Source organism: Mya arenaria, chromosome 3, assembly GCF_026914265.1.
Source record: "Mya arenaria isolate MELC-2E11 chromosome 3, ASM2691426v1".
Lineage (NCBI taxonomy): Eukaryota > Metazoa > Mollusca > Bivalvia > Myida > Myidae > Mya > Mya arenaria.
Genome location: NC_069124.1, coordinates 75,870,494 through 75,897,443, shown reverse-complemented (window position 1 = coordinate 75,897,443; position 26,950 = coordinate 75,870,494). Strand labels below are relative to the sequence as shown.

The 26,950-nt window shown below is 35.1% G+C and overlaps 1 protein-coding gene across 19 annotated transcripts in view; it reads left to right on the top strand.

Annotated features, from left to right (window-relative positions):
* Positions 1 to 220: 220 nt before the first annotated feature.
* The window catches only part of LOC128228947 (protein diaphanous homolog 2-like), a 50,244-nt gene continuing 23,514 nt past the window's right edge, over positions 221 to 26,950 (top strand). For 8 of the 19 annotated variants that reach the window (XM_052940513.1, XM_052940508.1, XM_052940519.1 and 5 more), the window contains exons 1-16: positions 7,077 to 7,356; positions 11,958 to 12,140; positions 16,475 to 16,576; positions 16,980 to 17,098; positions 17,413 to 17,481; positions 17,744 to 17,770; positions 18,461 to 18,524; positions 18,742 to 18,875; positions 19,872 to 20,091; positions 20,352 to 20,381; positions 22,583 to 22,701; positions 23,178 to 23,294; positions 23,557 to 23,675; positions 23,922 to 24,091; positions 24,982 to 24,999; positions 26,109 to 26,249. In XM_052940513.1, the coding sequence (XP_052796473.1) occupies positions 7,321 to 7,356; positions 11,958 to 12,140; positions 16,475 to 16,576; positions 16,980 to 17,098; positions 17,413 to 17,481; positions 17,744 to 17,770; positions 18,461 to 18,524; positions 18,742 to 18,875; positions 19,872 to 20,091; positions 20,352 to 20,381; positions 22,583 to 22,701; positions 23,178 to 23,294; positions 23,557 to 23,675; positions 23,922 to 24,091; positions 24,982 to 24,999; positions 26,109 to 26,249 (1,668 nt within the window). In that variant the 5' untranslated portion in view covers positions 7,077 to 7,320. Of the gene's footprint in view, positions 349 to 4,737; positions 4,987 to 7,076; positions 7,357 to 11,957; positions 12,141 to 16,474; positions 16,577 to 16,979; positions 17,099 to 17,412; positions 17,482 to 17,743; positions 17,771 to 18,460; positions 18,525 to 18,741; positions 18,876 to 19,871; positions 20,092 to 20,351; positions 20,382 to 22,582; positions 22,702 to 23,177; positions 23,295 to 23,556; positions 23,676 to 23,921; positions 24,092 to 24,981; positions 25,000 to 26,108; positions 26,250 to 26,950 lie in introns of those variants that run through there. The other 11 variants (XM_052940528.1, XM_052940527.1, XM_052940510.1 and 8 more) reach the window with 10 other exon arrangements.

Sequence of the window (26,950 nt, the reverse complement as noted above, 5' to 3'; positions counted from 1 at the left end):
ACCGTTCCATATATCGTTTTTAGGTTAATAATATTTAAAACGTTTTTAAACTGTTACGCTTAACAAATCATATTTTTAATGTTACCATTGCGGCTAAGCAGAAGGATATACAATAGTGATTATAACAATAAACTGACACTATGGAACCGTAGCGAAACTAAGAGGTCTCTTGTGTTACATACATGTTATGAGTTTTGTAAAGATCGGTGCAAGACTATGCACCCAATATCATATTTCCGATCTACCCGACGTTATAAATTTAAAATATGACCGGAGTGACAGTGAACCTCAAAATGGGATAAACAATAGATTGGATTTCGCAAAATGAATTCTAGATTTGTTAGACGGGTAAGTACCACATTTCGTATGTGTTCTAATTATTTAACCAAAAGAATGAATATTGATCAATAGTATTTCCATTTAGATGTATATTCTCTGTTCTAATTAAAACACTCAGACATATGCGAAATAAGTTTAAATTTACATTATATACGTACAGTATTTAAAGTACAAATACAAAGGAAATAATCCCCAGATTAATGTCATAATCTGGAAAGTGACAAAGAAACTACTGGAAGAAACTTCCATATCTCTATAAGAGTTAAATTCTACTATTTGTAGACAGAATATGCTTTGTATTCAATAAACTTTCGTTTCGCAGACAGTTTTAATATTATGATCAACAATGTGTACATATACTGTGTACCTAATATATTTGTCCATTCTATAGGTTGATACAAAGTTCAATATTTATTTTTCCCATGTCGGTTGAAAGACCCACATTTGTATCACTTTTGATTCACCATTTTAAAGCATGAATCATACATTTCACGACTATTTTGCTGTGAGATCTTTTTTGATTTGCTTCCTTGTCGCTTTATCAAAGCTCATTTACATGATAGTTTTGTAAAGCATCAGGAAATAACTGTGTTAGTTGGGCATATATAAAGCTCACCCCATGCATCAGGTATAAACTTCCAAATCTAGTTTCAAGTACCTAACATGGGCGGGGGGGGGGGGGTTTATTCCCCCCCCCCCCTGAAGCGAAGACACTGGCCGTAAATTACGCCCAATTCTGAGCAAAATATATATTTACATGAATACATAGGTGTATAAGTACATGGTTACCAAATGGTACCGTATCATAGCATTCACCTATAAACCACTTTAAAAGAGCATGTCGAAATGACATCATGGTTGTGAGTCGAGAAAAATTATAATTCTTAGTACGTTGATGAGAGCCCTACAAACATGTCCGAACGTCAAGTCAAATTATTGTAACTGAAATTGTGCGAATGCATGGGGATAGAAGTTGTCAAGTCTTAATAATTACCATTGTTTGCAGTCTAAACTATCATAACTAGCTCCGTCAAGTTTACAAGTGTTTAGTATAGGTGCATCGCATACAATTTCAACAGCAACAACGTCCAACCCGTCAGCAGAGCTTGAGTGTCATTTACTTCAGCAAAATAATATATACAGACAGTATAAATGACCCATTATCAGACATGCAAGATAAATACAGTGTACACATGTATCGATATGTTATATAAAAAATAAGTAAGTTCTGCTGCTTCTTCCCTGCTGAGTTCCATACTACGAGCATCTATACATACATGGCGAATGTAAGCTTTCTTTGCGACATCGGCTTTATTCGCCTTCTAAATAAATACGCTTCTTAAATACTGTGGTACCAAAAAACATGCCATTTGATCATTTCTACAAAATGCTTACTGGGAAGTTATTTTTGACAATGCTTCTGGTGGCTTCTGGTGTTGTTTACCTCGTTGTTGTTGTTAGTCTGTTCGTGAGCTTCTTCATATGAAGTGCAAAACATTTTTGAATTAAAAAAATGGGATATTGTGGTACACGAATCTAAGGGTGATACCCATTTAAAGGCAGGCTAAAACATTAATTAAATTTTGTGTACGGTTATTTGTTTGATAAGCATCTCTTTGAAGATCGCCAGGAAAACGGCTGCTTTGTTTGTTCCTGCGTTAATCGCTCGAGGGAAGGAATGACAACTGGTAGTTTTTAAGCCTGCGGAGGACGACAAAGGAATGACCTAATGTGTACATGTTCATCGTTTCTATATGCTATGATAAAGAATGTACATCAGTCCTTCGTCTTCTTTTTAAATCATCATCAGTTTTGAGTTTCATTGGTCACTCAGCAACTGACAATGATTGATTAACCGTAAAGCTCGCCGCTCGAAAGTGCTAGCGCGCCTCAATCTGGTTGATGTTTGTCTGGGTGTGATGTGTTCATATCGTACCAGAATAATTAAGAATTGGAACCGTTAGCGATCGTTGGATTGATGGAATATGTGTTAAGATGCTTCATTCTTTATCCTTTAACCTGTTTTGATTTTTCTAAGACTTCTAGCAAGGTTTCTTCTCAGACAGACAATTGGCGTGTTGATCCTCGTCGATGTTACCGACACACAAAGGCATTCCAGAGAAATTCCCTGATATATGTGAACAATGTTATTAAATTATAATTTGATACCATTTTAGGAGTGCTGCTAAAGATGGTGTAGTTGAATTTTATCGAATTATATCTAATGTAGAGCGTATCTTTCTGTACAAAACAAAATACTTCACTAAGCGGAAAAACGAAATGACTTGCTGAGGCTGAGAGAACTGATAAGCCTAAGAATATCCAGCAAAAGTACCGTGGACTCTGGTGGTGGCGACTCTGACATACATTAATATTCCAGTCTACCAAAATCAACTGTGCTTGTTCTTCAGCTTAGAAAACAACAACAACTTTATTCCGCTCAATGCGTACCTTCTGATTCCATGTTATATAAATGGTGCATTTAGTTTGGGGTTTAGAATTCATGTGGAACTGCATTTAACAGAATGACACCAACCTCACCATCGCCAATTAAGTGCTTGAATGGGTACTTGTAGTGGCGTGCAAACAGTAAAGCTAGATTCCCATGTTTTTGTTCTTTATTCCAGACTATATACTGTTGATCACTTAAGATTTTGTATCGATCAAAATGTCCAAAAATCGTTGAACGACATTCATTAGCTTACCTAGATATCTTCTACAGTCAGTGAAATGTGTCAATTCAACCTGCTTCGGCGGAGCGCATGTCTTGATAAATTCTGAATGTGGTGTCTGTTTAAGAGTCTTGTTTCGATAGTTGTGAATTGTTTCTTCATATGTATTGACGATTGAAGATGAAGTTTAATACTAAGAAGACAACGAGTTCATCTTAAACACAGTTCACAGTTTTCCTGAGGTTTGTCAGCCATTTTAATTTTCTAGGGGCATATGTCAGTTTCCATTTCATGCCTTTTTCTTTTGTCTCTGACGTTTCAGCTAGAGTTCTAGTTTAAGGATTTCTTAAACGGGTAGTAAAAACAGTTTCTAGTTTTCAAACAAAATATGATACAAGTAAAGTATTTAGATAAATGACACAGGGGCGCAAACGTTCTTTGAGACAGTTTCACGGACAACAAAATTGAAAAAAAAATGTTTTGAAAAGACGGAGGCATAAGCAAAACATATGAATTGTCGTTGTCAAAAATATCAGGTATACCGCCTTGGAACAGTGTTTGAAGAGAATAGCGCACAACGCCGATGCACGAGTAAAGCGTGATATTCGTACACCGAACTGCGATATTTTTATTGGCGCGCAACAACTCTTCTCAGAAGCCGTGACTATGTGACTGGGGGAAAGGCGAAGATGCAGAGATGCGGTCCGTGTTCGACCGAGTAGAGGTTTGGGTATTCATCGTACTTCCAGATGATGTTGAGTGCTGCCGCAGAAACGACCCCCACTGTTTTTTATTTCATAATTTATGGCTTCAAATGATACACAGTTGATGTGTTTTACCTCGCTTAAATGCAAAAAAGTGCAACATGTTCAAAAGGACATAAATATGAAACCTCTGACACTACAAAACAAATAAATATGGAACTCTGACACTACAAAACAAAATATAAATAGAACCTCCGACACTACAATACAAATGTATACCAAACCTCTGACACTACAAAATAAATTAATATGAAACCTCCGACACTACAAAAGAAATTAATATGAAACCTCCGACACTACAAAACAAATAAATATGGATCTCCGACACAATAAAACAAAATATAAATAGAACCTCCGACACTACAATACAAATGTATACCAAACCTCTGACACTACAAAATAAATTAATATGAAACCTCCGAAACTACAAAACAAATTAATATGAAACCTTCGAAACCAGAAATCAAATCAATATGAAACCTCCGACACTACAAAGCAAATCAATATTAAACCTCCAACACTACAAAACAAATCAATATTAAACCTCCAACACCACAAAACAAATCAATTTTAAACCTCCGACACTATAAAACTAAATAGTGATGCTTGCATTGCATTAAGGAACGAGTATAATAATGTATTATGTATATTAAAGGAAAAAAAAATATATGGGTAAGATGCTCCACAACACGTTAATCACCTTAAACATTTTTTTTCTATTTCAATACTCCCACTCATTATCCTGTTACCTGAACATCTGAATGGATATCATCCCATGATTTAATAAGTCGGTTTCTATTCAAATTGTACTATTTAACAACCCGTAAAACCGTTTACTATGTCGTTATTAGGTTACTAGGGTTTAAAACTCTTCTAAACTATTACGGTTAACAAAACCTAAGTTTTTTAATGTTAACATTGCGGCTAAACAGAAGGACATACAATAGTGATAATAACAATTAACTGAAACAATGGAACCGTAGCGGAACTAAGAGGTCTCTTGTGCTATATAAATGTTATGATTTTTGTAAAGATCGGTGCAAGAAAAAGTGCACCCGATATCATATTTCATAGTATTCGTCATGCGACGTTCTAAATTTAAAATTTGATGTGACAAACCTAACTTAATATGACCGGAGTGACAGTGAGCCTCAAAATGTGATAAACAATAGATTGGATATTGCAAAATGCATTCGAGTTTTGTTAGACGGGTAGGTACGACATATCGTATGCGTTCTAATTATTTAACCAAGGGAATTGCATAGTCACAGGTGATTAATCAATAGTACTGCTATTTAACTGAAAACACAAACACATATAGAATAAGCTAATTTATATTAAATACGTACCATAAAATACAAATACAATAGATGCCATAATCCGTGATGAGAAAATGAAAACAGTGGAAACATTTTTCATTTTATTATAAAAGTTTAATTCACGTTCTTGACAGAATGCTTTTATATTCAATAAACTATAAAGATTCACTTACAAGCTTAGTTACATATGATCAACAAATCTGTACATTCACTGTTTACCTTATTGTCTGTCCGTTCTTTAGGCTGATACAAAGTTCAATTTATATTGGTCTCATGTCTGTTGAAAGAGCCACATTTTTTATCACTTTTGTAATCATTATAATGCATATACATGAATTGTACATTTTACGATTTTTAAGTATTGTCGTGAGGACTTGAGCTTCATTGTCTCTGTTTTGAAGCCTAGTTACTTGATGGTTCAAAAGCATCAGGGATATACTACATATATATGTTAGTTGAAAAAATAAAAGCTTATCGCATGTATCAAGGATACTATCAAAATAAAGTTTCAAATACCTAGCGTAAGAGAGAATGTTATTTTCTTGAGGCCAGATATCGCCCAATCTTGAGCACAATTTATTCATATTATTAATACACAAGTAAGAAGGTTTTTGGTTACCAACTCTTCTTGGAACCCAATCATACACGTTCACCGTAAAAAGCCACTTAAAATAGTGCGCCTTAACCATCATTGGTATGAGTCGAGAAAGTTAATAATTCGAAGTACATTCATGGGGGACCTACATATATGTTCGAACGTCAATTTTCACTGTAATTCTGAACACTGTAATTGCGAACATTTATGGGGATGTAATTCGCCAGTACGTAATAGTTACCATAATTTGCAGCCTTTAGTTACATAAATGCCCCTGTCAGTACAGCTTGAGTTTAGTTTGATGTGGACATACAGCCGGTTGGGCAAGGTTAAGTTAACGCTGCAGTTTTCCACGAATAACTAACACCGTTGGTATACAATGAAGACCATGACTTCATTTTTGAGATTTTTAACGATATATATTGTGCATGGTACATTTTATTCCCATGTATACAAAGTATCAGTATCAGTATTTCATATTTGCATATCTTCTGTATAGGAGGAAAAAGATTTGATTGATTGATTGATTGACTCCTGTTGCAAAACAAAATCTCATTTTAAAAGATGGGCCACTGCGGTACATGGTTCGAAGTGTGATGCACACATAGTCTCAGCCTGCTCAAAAGCGCTAGAATAAGACATATTCGCCACCACAAAGAGCTTATATGAGGTTCTTGCAATGGCGTGTAAGAAGTACCCAGACTCCATACTGTTTATCTCTTAAGATTTTGTTTCGGTAAAAATGTCCAATGATCTAGCGGTGTACAGCACTCCCATGTTTACACAGTAACATTCTTTAGTAAGTGAAATCTGTGTATCGAACCCAGGTTCGACGGGGCGCATGCCTTTAAATTCTTGACGTGTGGTTGAATTTAGGTTTGTGGTTTTGGTTTATTTGATAATTGTATATTATTATTACTTCTAATTTATTGACAATTAAAGATAACTTATTATATTAACACAGAAGACATTAAGTTTATCTTAAACAAAGTTAATTGTCCCGGCGTTTGAAAGCCATTTTATTTTAAAGCTTTCTAGAGACATCATTGCACCGGCCAGTTTCCACACACCCACATGTATTGATAACTAAATACCAATCAATGTATAATGTAACATTGTTAGTATAACTTTACAAACGATTTCTAAACGCGCACTGTTGTTAGATATTGCTGAGCTCAACGTGTAGTAAAATAGCTACATTAACGTGTCATGGTAACGAATCAGGCGAATTCTAACGTATCATATCAACAATTAATTTAAGAGATAAGTGAAGTAATTTTCTTTGGGAAACGGTAATTGTTCGTAATAATTTAGTGTAAAATAGCCTTTTCTTTTCGATACTTTGATGGTAGTAAAAGAGCTTCTGATTGGCCCATGACTTGGGAGGATGAAAATGGCGGAAGTCGACTCCGAATCTTTATAAATGTCCTTTTAATGCCTATCCTAATGTTTCATGCTTTATATCTATGTTTCACTGACTTTACTCGATATTTTTATGCATTCAGTTGAAAGAGAAGTACATATTTGTGTGACACTGAGTAGTTTTACACATTTTGCCTTGTTGAGTCACCTGTGACACTGTTGTGTTTATTATTGTGTTGATTTAAATGACAAACAAAATGACGTCGTGAATGATGGCGGATAAAAAAGATAAACGCAATAGCTTTGTAAGTATATGCAGATTTCAAACATTTTTACCATGAAAACTACTTACTCTAAAATAATTATCTCTCAAGTGCAGTTATTTGTAAGCTATTGTATTTTGATAACTTCTAGATACTGTTTCTGTCTGTTTTACTCTTAACTCCGTGTGCATATTTTAATATCCATTATATTGTAAGAACAGGTGCCTTTAAACAATGAACTAGGATGTCCCACTTAATACTTGCACAGGGAAGTATGTTGGACAATGTTTTCATTGAACAGGTTACACCTAATCAAGTTGTCAGATAACACCTTAGTCTAAAATTATAGACGTGTTATACAGGATTATTCCAATCCCTAAGGTCTAAACGGGTTTGTGCAAAAACCGAGGGTGTTTTGAAAAATATTGAAATTGTATTAAGTGAAGTATTTTATGGTTAAAATTGATCATAAAGGTAAGTGAAAAGTTATTTTGCACAAAACTAGCATTTAATGCATTAAAACACATTATTTTCCTTTCCAATAAAACAATGAAAGTTGACTGACACAGACAACAATTATGCCAAGCAGAACAGCTCGACCCAATTGTAATAACTCGGCCACCTCCGACAAGCTTCGAGATAGACCTCGTAAATACAATCGTAACAAATTGGCCATGGCCGAAATGTTCCGATTGTTTAAAAATTGTGCCCTGAAGCCTTGCAGGTGCCCTTCATGTATATATCGCTATGTTTTGACAGCAAGAAATAAAAATCGTCCACATGCTTTTACATGGACTTGGGCAATGTCAGCCAAACTACAGCCAATCAGGGACGCTAGATCTTTTATAAAGTTTTAGTTTCTTATTTTTGTGAAGGATCTGTAGTTATTGCTTAAGATGACTCTTCATCATTAAGTAAATTACTATTACTGCCGATGCCCATATAGCCACACCTACTGTTTGCATATGCAAAGGCGCAATTTCACTGTCAATGCTGGTTGAAATGACATCACAGTATCTTGCAGTGATAAACAGGTAATGGCCCCAGAGACACCCCCCCCCCCCCAAAAAAAAAAAAATAATAATAAAAAAATATTTTTTTACCTGAAAAAAAATATTTGGTTGCTTTTAGTTGTTTAAGTTGATATACCAGTTTGCTTTAAATTCAAAGTCAGGAGAGCCCTCAAAAGAGCTTCTAAAAAGCCATTTTTTCTTCTACGGCAGTGTGCTTTTAACCCCCAAGAGCGCCCCAAAACCCATGGCCGAAAATGTTTCAGCCCTCCAGCTGCCATGTCAATCACATCCCTGACAGGTCATCATCCAAGAATAATATCGGTTACACAAAACATGTTATTTTAAAGATGAAGTTACGATTACTGATATTTTTATGCCCCCTTTTGAAAAAAGTGGGGTATATTGTTTTGCACATGTCGGTCGGTCGGTCGGTCGGTCTGTCTGTCTGTCGGTCGGTCGGTCGGTCGGTCGGTCGGTCGGAATACCAAATGGTTTCCGATCAATAACTTGAGAACGCTTTGACCGAGGGACCTCATACTTGGTATGTGTATTGGTCATCACCAGCAGATGAACCCTATTGATTTTGAGGTCAGTGGGTCAAAGGTCAAGGTCAGTGTGACCTTTACATGAAAAACGGTTTCCGATCAATAACTTGAGAACGCTTTGACCCAGGAACCTCATACTTGGTAGGTGTATTGGTCATGACCAGCAGATGAACCCTATTGATTTTGAGGTCAGTGGGTCAAAGGTCAAGGTCAGTGTGACCTTAACATGAAAAACGGTTTCCGATCAATAACTTGAGAACGCTTTGACCCAGGGACCTCATACTAGGTAGGCTTATTGGTCATGACCAGCAGATGAACCCTATTGATTTTGAGGTCAGTGGGTCAAAGGTCAAGGTCAGTGTGACCTTTACATGAAAAACGGTTTCCGATCAATAACTTGAGAACGCTTTGACCCAGGAACCTCATACTTGGTAGGTGTATTGGTCATGACCAGCAGATGAACCCTATTGATTTTGAGGTCAAAGGTCAAGGTCAGTGTGACCTTAACATGAAAAACGGTTTCCGATCAATAACTTGAGAACGCTTTGACCCAGGGACCTCATACTAGGTAGGCTTATTGGTCATGACCAGCAGATGAACCCTATTGATTTTGAGGTCAGTGGGTCAAAGGTCAAGGTCAGTGTGACTGTAAGCTGAAAAAAGGTTTTCTGATTGTCCATATTTTATTTTCTTATATAGTAGACAGTAGAAATTTATATGTCACTAAATGCATGAGTTGAAGTATCAGTTTTCAGTGAACATCTAGTTTAATTATGCCCCCCTTCGAAGCAGAGGGGTTATATAATTGCTTTGCACATGTCGGTCGGTCTGTTGGAAGACCAAAGCTTGTCCGAGTGATAACTCAACAATTCCCGGACCTATGGTCATCAAACTTGACATGAAGATTAGGTATGACCAGTAGATGACCTGCCTCATATGCATCCAATGACAAATCAGCTGTCATTTCAGTCCATGCATATTTCATTCAATTGTCCAAATATTTCTGGCAACTTGGCGCTCAGGGGGCATAATGTTTGACAAACATCTCTTGTTTTTGGATAAATTATCACAGTTTTACATGCTTTCAATTGTAAAACCTGTCATTAGTATTCTTCCAATATGAAATCCTGTCATTTCTTTGAAAAATACAGAGCATTCATGAAACATGCTTACATGTCAAAAAGTGTAGCAAACATGTCATTCCATTCCATCCATTGGAAGTCAAACATCACAGAGTTAGGTAATCTTGCATAGAGGTTTGGTAACTGTCATAGGTGGCAGTATCAATCAGGGACGATCATCTTTTACTTCAAAACATGTGAACTTATAAGTGTTACTTTTTATGCCCCCCTTTGAAGAAGAGGGGTATATTGCTTTGCACATGTTGGTTGGTCGGTCCGTCCGTCGGTAGACCAAAGCTTTTCCGACTGATAACTCAACAATTCCTGGATGTACGGTCATCAAACATGACATGAAGGTTGGGCCTGACCAGTAGATGACCCCTATTGATTTAAGGGCTCATCGTGTCTAAGGTCAAGGTCACAGTGACCTTGAATGGTAAAAGAATTTTAAAGCTTGTCCGAGTGATAACTCAACAATGCCTAGACCTATGGTAATCAAACTTGATATGGAAGTTGGGCCTGAGCAGAAGATGACCCCTATTGATTTAAGGGCTCATCGGGTCAAAGGTCAAGGTCACAGTGACCTTTAATGGTAAAATAATTTTAAAGCTTGTCTGAGTGATAACTCAACAATGCCTAGACCTATGGTCATCAAACTTGGTATAGAGGTTGGGCCTGACCAGAAGATGACTGCTATTGATTTTAGGGCTCATCGGGTCAAAGGTCAAGGTAACAGTGACCTTTAATGGTAAAATAATTTTAAAGCTTTGAGTAATAACTGAACAATGCCCAGACTTATGGTCATCAAACTTGATATGGAAGTTGGGCCTGACCAGTAGATGACTCTTATTGTTTTGGGGGGTCATCAGGCTAAAGATCAAAGTCACAGTGACCTTGAATGGTAAAAGGTTTTCCAAGTGTTAATGCAACAATGCCTGCACCACTGGCCCTCAAACTTGACTTGGAGGTTGGGCCTGACCAGTAGATGACCCCTATTGATTTTCGGGACTATTGGGCGAAAGGTCAAGGTCATAGTGACCTTGAATGATAAATGGTTGTTCGAGTGATAACTCAAAAATGCCTGCACTGATGGCCCTTAAACTTGACTTGGAGGTTTGGCCTGACCAGTAGATGACCCCTATTGATTTTAAGGGTCAAAGGTCAAGGTCACAGTGACCTTGAAAGCAAACTCGACAATTCCTGGACCTGTGGTCCTCAAACTTGATATGAAGGTTTGGCCTGACCAGTAGATGACCTATATTGATTTTTGGGCTCATCGGGTTAAAGGTCAAGGTCACAGTGACCTTGAATGGTAAACTAATTTTAAAGCTTGTCTAAGTGATTACTCAACAAAGCCTAGACTTATGGTCATCAATTTTGATATGGAAGTTGGGCCTGACCAGTAAATGACCCTTATTGATTTTAGGAGTCATCAGGTCAAAGATCAAGGTCACAGTGATCTGAATGTGAAAATGTTGTTTGAGTGATAACTCGACAATTCCTGCACCCATGGCCCTCAAACTTGACTTGGGGTTGTGTCTGACCTGTAGATGACCCCTTATGATTTAAGGGTTCATCGGGTCAAAGGTCAAGGTCACATTGACCTTAAACGAAAAAAGCTTGTCTGTGTGATAACTTGACAATGCCTGCACTCCATGGCCCTCAAACTTGACATTTAGGTTTTTGGTGACCAGCTGTTGACTCCTATAGATTTTGAGGTCAAAGGTCATGGACATAACACACTCTATCCTCACACTTTGATTGGTCATAATCTTAAAACTGCCTCAACGGCTTCCAATGTCAGTGACAAAATCAGCTGTCATTTCGGTCCATGCATATTATATTCAATTGTCCATATAATCCTGACAACATGGCGCTCAGGGGGGCATAATGTTTGACAAACATCTCTTATTGAATATTGAATTACGGATATCTATATAAAAGAATTTATTTTACTATTTCAGCTGTCCTTCAAGTCAAAGCCCAAGGACAAGAAGGATAAGAAGCCAACAGCCACTCTGCCAACTGGGCAGCGGCTTCCCTCATTCACAGAGGAGGCAAATGGACAGAACAATGGCCCGCCTGCGCAGGTGGTCATCGACCGTATGTCCAATGAGGAGGTGTTGGAGAAGTTTGAACTTATGCTGGTAAGTTCTGCAACAAACAGCATGTGGTTGATTTTGTACCAATTTTACATATGAAATACACTTTCTCAGCTACACTCTACCATTTGCCTAATTAAGGAATTGTTATTACATAGATAAGTGGTCAATGCCTATTTAAATTAAGTATATTCTTTGAAGAATAAATATGTTAAAGGTCTTTTGACTAAAAGTACCAAATACTGCAGGACATCAATATCTGCAAAGGTGTAGAATGGTGTATACACATATGGAGGCCACAAATCTCTTTCTGTTTTATTTTTCCATTTTAACAAGTCATACGGAATTTAACTATTTATTTTGTTTTGACATTGCCATAAAGTATTTGATATTTTTAAGTGATGACTTTTTAAAAAAAGGTTCATTAGGCCACTCCTTTTTTATTTTTTGGTTTACAAGAATTTTTGGAAAAAATGTCCACCGGGTGGTCGAAAAAAAAAGAGGAAAAAAGTCACAAAACATACTCTTAAATGGTTAAAATCAGAGAACAACATAAAAACATTGAAAATTTATATCATTTACTTGAGATTTTAAAGTTTTAAACGGCTATTAATGCATGCATGTTTTAATACACTCAAAGTTCTAATTAAACACACAGTTTAAATCTTACATACTGTGCATATAAAACATCAATGAAATTGACTATTAAACATGTTTACATGTATAAACTACACTTTTTATCAAAGATACATTGAATATCACTCAGCAAGACATTTGTTTAGCTTTAGGGGTATACTAAAGCAAAAGTGAATGCAGAACACTTAAAAACTGACCAATATTAAATTTAAAAAAAAGGGAAGGCGAATTTTATGCATTAAAATACACAAAAATTGCACTGTAATTAAGACAATACATTACATTTTCTAAACATTGTTTCAGTTATTTCAATATTGGAAAATGTCAATAAAGTGAAATAATTTCCAGTTTTGTAAATAAGGAAGTAACATTTTATGAAGACATTTGAGCTTTAATATTGTGAAAACAATTCCTGAAAAACTAAAAACCAAACTAGACCTAGATTTGAGTTTTAATAACTCTTCCATGCGGGGTCTTAGTTGTGTGTAACCCAATCCATGCTAAGTCCGGATATTTTCGGACCGGGATATTTACCATGGGATGTTCACCAAATCCATTTCAAAATCAAATCTTGCAGCAAATTACCACATCAGTACATAAAAAGCACATAGAAAAATAATAAATCTAGAATGTGACTTAACTTTATCTACCAATGATAGTAACAGAGAAATCCATAATTATGTATCGGATATTTTCATCTTCTCCCAACTCCGCCATTTTGTGTATCATGCGTTCACAGGGCATCTATACTTCATGATTGTTTATATTTCATTTTAAAGAGTTTTCCTTGGTTACAACAACAAATCTCATTTATAGTGGAATATCAAGCTCATTACAAATTAAAATGGATTTATTCAAAATAGTTTTCCGTGTTTGTTTTATCTAAATGTTTTGCACACAACTCCTGGCATTAGTAAATGTCATTGACACATGTGTTCAACTCTTTCATTGTTTTTACTCTAATATTAACCCAAACATGAATAAACATTTAATCTAGAATAAACACAAGCTTTACATTGACTCAATGACAAGTATTTCAAAACCATTTTGTGATTTAAAATCCATAAACCCAACCAAACGAACTTGTGAAACTAGGTCACCGGTGTCAACTTAGAAATGTTACTTTCGATTTCCCCACTCACACTAAGTGCACTGTTATTTGATATCTAACCATAAACTGTTATAAAGCGTTTTTTCACATATGATTTACAGATATTGGTGTCTACTTATTCGATGGCAGCCGCTGACACTTTTATTTTTCATCTATAAACAACAATATTTTCATGACCTAAATTGGCGGGGAAAAACAACAATCACGTGACAGTTATTGTTTGTGTCGGCTGTTAAATTTGCTAATGTATTTTGCTATTGTTATTTTAACAACTCCTGCATATTTTAATTAATTATTTCATACAAAGAATGACTGCTATCGTCAATTCGCCATTGCCAACAGCGCTGCCATAACAGTTGACTGGCTCACATGCTATCACTATAAATTGGCGAATACAGCTACGGAACAACAAACCAGTCGAGATCTACTGCATTCGTACTCTTATCTGTTCGTTTTTCTTTCGTTTCGCACCAAAATCAATACAGTCGGGAAAATAATTTTGAAAAAATAGTGAAATTCATTTTTATTTTTTTTGTACTTTTCGGAAAATTAGACCCGCCGGTTTTGTAAACCAATTAATATAAAAGTAGTGGCCTTATTTATTCTTAAATGTGAGATAAATAAACCAAACAGTTTGCTTGGCTGCAGTATACTTTGTAATTGCACTTCAGATAAAGGTTTATTCAGGATATTGGTACTTTGCATTAAGTTTGAATCTTTTGCCATTCATTTACATACACCATGGAAATACTTGTGTTGGTTGATATTGTCCCGGATTTGACACATTGCACATGCTGGCTTATTTGAATAAGAAAATTAATCCTCACAGTAGGGTGCCAAGAAAATAGTATTCTGTGGGCTGTTGACTCAAATTTATCAAAACCTTCCTCATATCAGTTTTCTTTATGATATGTGATTATAAACTACCCCAGCCTTGTTCATTTTCTTGATAGTGATCATTTATTATTCATAGTTTCCTTTTTTGTTTTATATGTGAACAAACTGTTGGCATTTACTTCCTAGACTGTGTTGAGGTACAGGCTGTGTTCAGTTTTACATGCAAACACTGTATTTTTATCATTAGTATAAATGGAACTCCAAACAGATTGCTGCTGATGTGGTGCACATTTAATTGACTTTCATGTGTAGAAAGGCTGCAGTGGTGATTACTCTCACAGTATGACTTGTGGCTGTGTGGGAGTAGGTTTCCTCTTAGCACACATACAAACACCAAGGCAATTACAAGTGAAATATTTGCCTCGCCCAAGCTGATTGTTTTCCCAGCAAGTTGTTACATGATAGCGCTGATCAGATTTTGAGATAAGTTTTATCTACCTGTCATTTCAAGTACCTGAGGAGAAATAACTTCTCTGAATGATATGAGTTTGTTTACTTTTAAAGTGCTATGCCATTTTGTAAATAAGTTATGTAACATCACTTTGATCATGCATTACTTTCAATAAATATTTTTTTATTATTATTATTTTTATTATACCTTGGTGTGTGCTTAAATGAATAAATTATGTAAAGCATGCCATGTAAAGTGATAGTTACTTTTATAGCTGTTATATCATAGCATGCGTCAGTAAATACATTTCATTAAATGTATCTTTGCATTGTATCTTGAATATTACTGCACAAAGCTGATGTGTTTAAAATATCTAAAAATAGTACTGCGTTACTTCATTGTGACCTTTCTTTTATGATGTTTAGATGTAATATATTTACAAATTGCAAGGTTTTTAAGGTGATAGTTATGTGAGGAATGTAAACACCAACCATATTGTAGGTCATATTTACTCCTGACATGATGATATTGGGTAAATCTTGGTGTGAGATATAAGCTGGTGCTCTCTTGTTGATCAAACTTGTATTAAATCAATGTAACATATGGATGAATCCATGATGACTAGAGATGAATTTGTATTGACATCAGGCAGATTGCAGAATTGTCTTACTAAGTTAACTATACCATTATTGCAAATGGTATTGTTCACCTGTTCACAATCACAAAAGCTGGTTTAGAATTTCAAACTCTAATTATTTTTAACAGAGATGGTAAAATATTGGGATTTTTGGGGCATTATGTTCATTAAAGTATGGTGAACTATTAATAAAAAACTGGTCATGAACATTTCTAGAACTTGTTGACTTTGCTTTAAAACTTTAAAGTTCCTATTTTTAGGTGGTCAAAACATTCCTCATATTGTAGGTAATACAATATTTCAGTATAGTTTGATTATATATATATATATATATATATATATATATATATATATATATATATATATATATATATATATATATATATATATATATATATATATATATATATATATATAGAAATATATGTGTTGATGATGTGGTGAATAATGTTTTATTTCTAAAAGCAGATATATTTCTGTAACTCTTATACAAAATGATTACCATATAAATGTTGAAAAATAAATGAAATGAAGGATTTTTTTTGCCTCTTGGGTAATTTCTATATCTAATCAATAGTTCTGAATTGGGGTTGGATTAAATGCTTCAAAGTCGTATTGGGTCTAAATGAATAGTTTTTGACCATCAAGTAACAGATATCATTTTGCCTGAAAGAGCCCATGACTACAAAATTCTATGTATGTTCCAGGACGACATGAACCTTTCCAACGAGAAGAAGGCGCCACTGCGGGACCGGGACTTCAGTTTCAAGCGTCACATGCTTGTCATGCAGTACAAGGCTCCTACCTCTGTATGTGAACACTTTATGTCATGGAGATTATGTACCTTGATTGGATATCTTAGTTTTCTTACATGAAAAGTGTTTTGATTAAAACTGTTGTGCTCAATGAGACAATAAATGTCTAGAATGATAATGCTATGTTACCATGCACTACTGGTATATGCTATAGAGTTCATTGTACAGTGGTTTCCATGGAAGCTGGAAAAAAACAAAACAACACTAAAGCATGGCTATTATATTAAGTAATCTAATGTTAAGTATGGTGGTATTTAACCTTCTAAATATAAATATGATTAAAAAGTTTGCTAAGTTTTTAATGATTTATTTAAATTTTCAAAGAAAAGTTGAAAAAACACACTATTATAGTCCTAGAGACTAGCCGTCTGTTTAATTTTGCTTTTGAATATGTCAGGGTACACTGGACTCGCCCTCCAGTTTTGTAACGGAGCTGCGGAATGCAGACCTGAAAGGGGAAAAGCGACTGCGAGTGCTTGAGTCCCTCCGCGTATCCCTTACCAGCAACCCCATCAGGTTTGGAACAATATATGTTAGTAGAAAACAACACTGGGGGTTCCAGACTTAACTAGGAGAACATGTCGGTCATTGATGTGGCTAGAACCCACAACCTCTTGGGTTGGAGTCCCATGCCTATATCACTGGAAAAAGTCCATTGAAGAGCTTTTAGTCAATAGCATGGAATAGAACATCTTATTATATCTTATCTATGTCCATGTCCAGTCTTAGTGCTTTAACTGACAAAAAACAAGTGCAGCCTCAGGATTATCATTAAATAAATTTTTGTCATGATTGAAGCTTTATACTTTTGACCCTTGTGTTTTTTTCAGCTGGGTGGAGGAGTTTGGGGTGAATGGACTGAACGCCATCCTGCGGAACCTCACATACTGCTGTGACTCGTACGTACAATATATAATAGCATGTTTTTCTTGCGTAGGAAATATTATAATGATTGCTATTTGAATGTTTAAATTTTTAAACATTTTAAATATGGCTGAACAGAAGTGCTTATTTGCTTGTGCTTTGAATGTTCATGGCTGGATGGCAGCAGGAATCCTTGTTCTTGATTTGAACTATTTGATCTATACTTGAACAACCTTTTAAAAGTAAAGATTGGTATGGCTTAATATTGAATGTACAAACTCTGTTGTTTGTGTATAGGAAGCAGAACCCTAACCAACCATTCAGGTAATCTGGCTGGCAGTTGTTGAGCAAGCGCAGCATGATCTAGTCGACAATGCTACTGTGTGTCTCTCACCTTGTGATTTTAACTCTGACAAATGTTAACAGACAAACTGACATTGCAAAAAAATGATGTTCACAGTGTTACTCATTATTTCTAACTTTGAAAAAGAAAGGATTTTTTTGTTTCTGGCTGTCTGTTCTACCTGCAACAATCAAGTTTTTTGTACACTATTCAAATATATAGCAATTTTCTATTTTGCACTATTCAGGAGGAGGCATATTTTGTAAAAGAAGGATTTTCCTTATCTTTGACTATTCCAATTTACTGTATAAATACTTTGGAATATCACATATTCTTAACACTTTCAGTAAATGTAAGCATGATCCTAGATATAAACCTGGTAGTGTTCAACATGTAGTTTCTTTACTGAATTAATGGCTTTGTTGGTGCAACCGGCATAAATCAAAATGTTTATCAGAAATTGGTGGTGGTAAATGCAAAACTTACATCCTGGTTTTCTGCATGACACCAGAATTAATATTTGGGAGTCCCTCTATCAGTTACATCATATTTTTTAAAGCAAATGACTAACAGTAATCTGTAAATTGAGTATTTAATTAAGTGCTGCATGTGTCATAATGGTTCTTAACTTATTACAGTTGAAAAAGTAGTGTCTCTGTTTCTATTTTTAGCAAAGTAGAGAGGAAAGCCACCTATGAGTGTGTTCGTTGTTTAAAGGCCTACATGAACAACACAGTAAGTTATGACATGGTGAATTTCCCTTCCATACTTGTAACGCATTTCAAAAGGTTTTTAGACAATCATATAAATACAAGCCCATTCTTGTTTCTGTTTTAAATTAGTAAAAACACATGATATGACCAAATTGATTGTAAAATAGCTTCACTTGAATTGTGACATTTATGAAGATGTTGACTTTGATAACTGACTTTATGTATGATCACTATAACAGTTTGGACTGATGGAGATAATCAAACATGAGGAGGCCCTGACCATCCTCTCTCGGACAGTGGACCCTTCTGACCCCAACACCATGTTGGAGGCTGTCCGTCTGCTGGCTGCTGTCTGCTTGGTCCCTCCCAATGGGTAAGTTGTGTTTGAAAATGAAATCTTTTATCATCTGTTGTCCTTTATAAAGTGATCGTTAACATTTACATTAGCACTGTTAAAGTGGTTTTTGCCTCTTAAAGATAAATTTGCACATGCCCATCATAGACCAAACCTTGTTGATAACTAGAGCACTCTTGGGCCTAAGATCCTAAATCTGGGAAGGGAGGTTGGTCATGACCAGGAGGTGATAACTAATGGTTTTGAGGTCAGTATGTCAAACTTTACAGTTGTGGTGACCTTGGACACATGAAACTTGTTTGATTGATATTTTGAGTTTGCTTGGTCCTCAAACTTGGCAACGAGTCATGAATGCCAGATGATCCCTACATATTTTGAGGTCAGTAGTTCAAAGGTCATGATGACATTGAACACATGGACACAATAACATTGTCCTAGTGATAAATAGAGTTTTCTTGGTTTTAGGGTCTTCAAAGTTGGTTGGGAGGTTGGTTTTGACAAGCAGATTGTTTTTACGGTCAGTAGGTCAAAGTCTTGGTGACCTTGAACAAATAAAGCTTGTTCAGTTGATAACTTGATAGTATGCCTGGCCCAACAGTCCTCAAGCTTGACAAGGAAGTTAGTTATGACAAGCAGATGACCCATATTGATTTTGAGGTCAGCAGGTCAAAATTCAGGGCCACAGTGACATTGAACACAAAAACCTTCTCTGATTAAAATAAGGAGAACACTTGGATCTACAATCTACAAACTTGGTGGAGGGGTTGGATATTACCTGAAATTACTTCACAGACATTTAATGTGAAATGAATAATTGGCTGCCATTATGGGGACAAAGATGTTTGACAGATATTTCATGTGCTCCAGTAATGGCTATCCCTACGACAAGGCCAACACTGAGGCATTTGTCACGTGACTGCTCTTGTCTTATATTTATTCTTTTAATTTTAAGCTGGATTCTATTGTTCAGTTAAGATTTAAAGGGTTGTTCACAAAGTTTACTATTACCACTAGTCATGAGAAGGCGCTGGAGGGTATCACAGTGTGTGGAGAGATTCGAAACCAGGAACGGTTTGTTCCTATTATCATGGGGCTCGGTATGCGGGACAACCAGCCAATGCAGGTCGCATGTATACAGCTCGTCAATGCCCTCGTGTCCACGCCAGACGACCTAGACTTCCGGTTTCACCTTAGGAACGAGATCATGAGGACAGGTCTTGTTGATCTGTTAGTTGTAAGTGGATGTAAAGATTTATTGAATTTTAAGTCGTCTCGCAAAAATCCTTTGATTAAATTTCTTGAGCAACAAGTTACACCCATTTTTGCAAGTCAGGAATGAAAATAAAAAAAAGCTTATTGTACTCATATGACATTTAAGACATTGCATGTTTGTATGATTTTGCAGTTATAAGAATTACCTTGTATTTTGTTTAGAAATGTGCCTAGAAGTTGTTAGTCTCAAAACAAACAATTATTGAATTGTTAATTGTTTAGTTGCCCATGTTTGCTGTTGGGAAGGGAAAGGTATCCATCTCACTCATTGTAATATGTACATGTAGATCCTTTTTCTCTATCTATTATATCAGTATTTCTTTATTAGGTGTAATCTAAAAATTGTTTGTTTCCATTTTCCAACTTGCTGTATTTTTGGCATCTGACCCTAATTTTTGTATTGACAGCAGACAATGATTTCTGACTGTTATTGTTTCGTCACCTTTGGATTTCATTTTATGAAGTTTGTTGCAAGGAAAAGAGGCATAAAGTACTAAGTCCAAATCATGACGTTTTTTAGTGCACACATGATGTTAAACAAAACTAAAAAGATGAAAATAATTCCTGACCTACCTTAGTCATGAAATAGGAAACAAACTATATTTATTTTTTAAGCTTAACTACAGTTTGTTTTAAGAACTGAACATTTCTGTGGTTATTGAACCATTTGAGAAATGATTTGATATACTCTCACTTATGGAAAAAAAGGTATTTCTGTTATTTTAATTGTTAGTGACCGGCATCAAGTTTGTGTTGTTGAAGAGTTAAAAGATACACTGTATTCACTGTGATAGGTCACTCAAACTTCATTTAAGGAATTACACATAAAAAACTCTGCCTCTTTTTTTTAAAGATATCACTAACTACAGTTGTTCCTTCTGATGTAGTTTCTATTCTCTGTAAATGTTAGTCTTTTCAATATCCATCAGCATTTGTAACTTTATAGTAAAAATACCCTTACATTCAGTGAATACCCTTACTTTGATACAGTTCTTACAAAGTTGCTCTATTTTAATGTGTAAAGCATGCATTGTACACTATGAAATACTACATGTATAAATTTTCGTACCTATCTCTGTCAGTTAGATTCCTTAGTTCAATGTTATTAAGTTAAAACTTGTATAATGACATATCCTTATTATACCCACAGAAAAAAATACCTTATTTCCATCTGGGGGCTTACATAGGAGTGGCATTCATCATGTTCTGTATTATTGTGTTCAGTTGCATTGTGTCCTGTCACAAAAATCTTGTGTCGTACGTAGCTCCAAGTTTAGTATTGCACGTACACTTGTGAAACTCCATATGTTTATGATCATCATGGGCTGTGGAGCACCTGTTCTTTTTTGAAACATTACGCCCAGGCTAACAATAGTTATGGCACTTGACTTCGTTAAAAATGGTATGAACAATCTTGTATCACATAAACATCCAAAAGAGTTGCATTAACACTCATGTAAGTTAATAGGAATGATGGTTATCATGGAATTCGCTCACCTGCAATTTTGACACATTTCGCTTTGGCTAATAAAAGCTATTGACTTTGTGACCCAGTACCCTAAAAAAGTTTCACTTACTCTCATAAAACTTCATTGAAATATTGGTCATCGTGGGAAATTATGCTCTTTGTGATATTTGACTTGTTTTACAAGCATTACTGGCCTTGAATAAGTAAAAAATGGTCTGAAAACACTGATGTCTCATGTTGATCCAAAAGTATTGCACCAACACTCATGGACATTCTTATAAAAACTTGTAATGCACTTGGTTTTTTTTTTTGAGATTTCATTTGTCAAGCAAGTGGTATGTCCTTTGACCAAGTTTTGTCTAGCATTTGGCTCAAAAAGTGTTTCACATACACACACGAAACTTTATAGAAATGTTGGTTAGAATTCATTTTTTGGTTGTTGTGCACCTGCTATTTCTTTTACATTCTACCCTTTTTAATAGTAGTTCTGGCTATTGAATTAGTAAAAGTGGTCTGAAAAATCTTGTGTCAAATGTACAGTACGAAAAGTATTGTGACTACACTCATGAAACTTCATAGGAATGATGGTCGGCAAAGGCTTTTGTGCCCCTGCCATTTCTTTGCCATTGTACTCCTTAATTCCACAAATCAACATTTAATCATGCCTGTTCCCAGGTTATGTATCGGGGTATTCATTACTTCTGTGATAGCTCTAGTAAGGTCTGTAGATATTATTTTCAGTGGTAATTTGTGAGAAAAAAGATAACAGTTAGCATAGCCAAAAACATTTGAATTTATACACTGTGTCTCTTTTATTTACATGTATAATCGTTATTAGTTCTGTGGATTTTAGTTTTTAAAAGTTATCTGTTTTGCCTTTTGGTATACTGCTTAACTAATTTATTTTAGACTACAGTTTCTGCTGTGCATTAAAATCTTGTACAATATCCTGTTATTTGATTGTTATCTCTGTTTACTTGACCAGACTTTGGAGACCCCCACGGACAATGAGCTGCAGACCCATCTGAACATTTTCCATGAACACACAGACGAAGACTATGAGGAATTCTCCCACAGATACGACAGTGCACGCATTGAGTTTGAGTATCCTTGCATATGAGTATATTTGTGAGTGATCAGGCGAAGGGTGTCTTGCTCAAATGATAAAGAAGGTTGTCTCTTGAATCTCAAAAATATGAGTCCCTTAATCTGGGTAAGTATATTGAGACCAGTCCTCCATGTTCTATATGTGATTTGTAAAAAGTGGTAGCCTCAAAGCAAAAATGTGAGATTAGGAATTGTCAAATATGAGATCGTAAACAATATTGAGTATTGAGTTTAGGAATATGTTTTTTTATCATATTCTTGGCCAGTAAAGAATACATTCACTTTCTATACTTAAAGTTTAGAAAGGAAAGTGCGAAGGCTTTTGACAGGAATGTGTATTGAAAGTGGATACTTACTTTGCTATAAGTACATAGATAAAAAAATCAGTCATATGCAGCATCTCATATAGAACCTTGGCCTATATTGTCATAAGACTTCATGTTGATCCTTGCAATGACCTTGACCTTTACCAGTGATCCTGAGCAATGCTTCCATCTGATAAACAATACTGTACGAGACACAGTCGCTGGACCGTACTTCATCTCCATACTTCAGCATCTGCTGTGTGTCCGTGATGACCTATATGCAAGGTTAGAAACATTTTACTTGTATATTTGTAAATAATATTTTTGGAGCCGTATTTTTGACAATTTCGGTGGTTAAATGTTAAGGAGCACTCTGTTTTATTTTTTGGCCCTTCAGCTGATGACATACCCAAAATCTGCTTTAAACATTGTTCAGTTTGGGGAAATAGATGACATAGTTGCACAATTGTGCTTATTTACACCTCACTATCGTTATACTAGCTTTAATTGTTTCATGTAAGCTTGACCTTTTTCTCTGACCATTCAGGCCGCAGTACTATAAGCTAATTGAGGAGTGCGTCACCCAGATAGTTCTCCATCGCAGTGGGGTGGACCCAGACTTTCGGGGAACCAAAAGATTTGACATTGATGTGGAACCTCTTCTCAGTATGGAATAGTACATTTATTGAATCTTTAACTTGTTTTAAAGAAAATTTATGTGTTGGAATTCTTAGATTTACTAACAATTTGTATAGATATGAAATTTTCATTAGAATTTTAAAAAAAATCATAAGCATTAAAGATAATATTGACTTGAAAAATGTTGCTATTTCAAATGTATTATATGGTAAGATTGAAAATCTTACAGTTTTAATTGGACATGTATGCCAATAAAGTCAATTAATATTTCAGATACTCTGTCAGAGAAATCAAAGGTGGAGGACAATGAGGTGTCTATTGTGGAGATGAATTCCAAGCTGGATAATGCCATCACAGCAAAGCAGGAGTCTGAGGCCAAGGTCGTCACCATGGAAACCAAAATGAAGGCTTATGAATCAGAGCTGACTGCTCTCAGAGAAAAGGTTGGTAGTGCATTGAGTTGATTATGTAAAATAAGGAGGTTCGAATGAATGAAAACATTTCTTGGAAAAAAGCAGTTAAAAAAATAGGATTTCTTTTTTCATTGATAGTAAAAGATTAAAGATCCATTGAAGAATTTGTAGAAATAGGGCAATATTGTGATAAAAAAAATTGAATTTGAATTTCATTTTTAGCAGGATTTTTAACTGAAAAATTAGGGCTTACAAAATTGCGAAAAACAAGGCAGGCAGACATATGTCGTTAACAATTCTGAGTTAAAGTTTTTATTTTGTGTCATAATTTCAATGGTTTTTATCCATTTGTTATTAAAATTGGCCAAAATACTTGTCTAAGATGTTGTCTTCAACAAGGATGAATATGGGTCACCTCAGGTCAAAAACTAGGTCACTTGATGCAATCCCCCTCATTAATTCAATAGTTTTTATCCAATTGTTATGAAACTTAGTCAGAACACTGTTCTGCATGTTATTAAAATGATTAATATGGATCCCCTCAGGTCAAAAACAATGTCACTAGGTAAAAAAACTAGTTCAAACACTAATCCCAATGCACAATTTCATCGTTTTTTTCATCTGTTCAACTTTTTTTCTTCATGACTTGTGGTCAGAATATTTCAATCCAAGACCAAAAAAGCCTATTAACAATACAATAAATGGTAGTAAAAACTGCCCACTAACCAAACATCCTTATTGAACAAATGCCATTGTGAAAAAAAATAATCTGTTTATGATGTGGCATTCTGCATTGCCCCTTGTTTTGTTATATGCAGACATAGTAACTTTCAAATAAACATGTAGGTAAAGTGTAGAATAGCTATAGTTTCTTGTATGTTGCCTGACATTGTCTCTTACTACGACTGCCTATCTATTAGCTTACCCACACTGAAAAGGTGAGACTTGCATGGTGTATTTTTGAGTTTTGAATGTAAGGGGCACGGATGGTTGCCTCTGTGCAATGCTTGGTTGTGATGTTTCTAGATCTTAGAGATTTTGGTTAATGAATAAGATGTTTTGCAATGTATTATAAAAGGAACTTAAGATTAATAATATGTGCCATGTGTTTTTGTTCAGGGTAAAAAATCAAACCCGAGGAAACCTGCGTTGCCAGTCAATGAGGCTTGCCGAATAACTGGCGACGCAGCATGCCCGAGAGTCAGACTTTTCTATTTGGACTTAACACATGATTGATATTTTTTAGCATATTTTAAATTAAATTTTGTGAAAAAATTGAAGTAGAAAAACATTTTGGTGCATATAAAGGCAATGATGTTAACTGATGTTGAGACATGCAGTAATTTTTATACACTGCATACTACAAGAAGTTACTTCAATATCATGTCTTTTAGGGGTTATTTTGTTCTGTTTTGAATTTTTGTAAAGCTGATGTGTATGGAAATCATCTATTGAAATATCATAATTATGCTTACCTTAAGAGTACATTAAAAGAGATAAAAAGTAGTGTGTCACTGCCCATGACTCATCTAGCATGTGGGTGCCAGATTCAATTTTTCAGCACGGCTGAGTTTACCGGAAATGACTTTCCCGTGTGCTAGCATATTATATCATTTTGTTATTTTGATAAATGATTTGTTCATGGTATTTTATTTTATTGGCCTATTTTTTAAGCCAACAATGCTAATAATAATATGCATATACGTATAGTTTATATAATTTGTTTAGTTTTGTGTATGCATATGAATATATAGGTTTGGCTGTTAAGTTTTTGGGTTAAGGTAAACTGCATGAACTCACTTTTTTAGAATTAAAGCTTTGATTGATTTTATTTTTTGTCTAAATAAGAAGAATTTTAATCAGTACATGTAAAACTGGATAAAAGTTCATATATGTACATCTAATAGCTTTAGATATATACCATAACACACGCTTTTTTTGGAAGGATAATTTATTTACACAAGTACTATTAATTGCAAAAGACATTAAAATGAGTTACACACTAAAGATTAATGCCTAACAGTATATATCACTGTGTGCAAACTAGATAAAAAATGAGCAGAAAGCTGCGCTGGAGGAGAAAATCAAACAGCAGGAGGCTGTCGCTCACGTTGCGCCGCCGGCGAAGACGGTGAACATTGTCTGCCCTAAGTGTGAGGCAGCAAGTAAAAGTTCGGACGCTGATGTGGTGTGTTTCTTGTGTGAGCTAATAACCCTCACCTCGCTGTATTCTTTCCTGCTGTGGTTTTATTGTTGGCTTCTGACTTTGCATGAGCTTGAGGTTTTATATCAGACAAGCTTTGTATTGATGATTTTACAAAATGTGCGATACAAACTTGTCCAAAATACTGCTAAAATGTTTAAATCAGAAGCCTTTCATTTATCCTTTCCTTTATTATATTAAAAGATTATTTTCCTTAAATTACCCCTGTGCATGTTTGCACTTCAACACCATTAAATATTGTCCTGTTACACAAATCAGATGTTAATTTATGGGCATTAAAAGTAGCACAGCATGTTTGCCTTTATTTCCAATGATTTGTTTATCATCAGGAAGGCTGCAATAGTTAACATTCCTTTTATCATAGATAATCTAGAATCCCTCTCTCCACCATACATGTTTTCACAACAAACTCAATGTAATACAGGACTTCAAAAAATAATCCTATCATAATATCCTTCATATATCAACATAAATAATCTGTATATTAGAATCCCTCTCTCCACCATACATGTTTACACACGAAACTCAAAGTAATACAATACTTCAGAAAAGAATCCTATCATAATATCCTTCATATATCAACATAAATAATCTGTATTTTAGAATTCCATTCTATTGCAATGACTTGGTAAAGGAATATTTTCTGTCTGCTGAATATTTTTTTT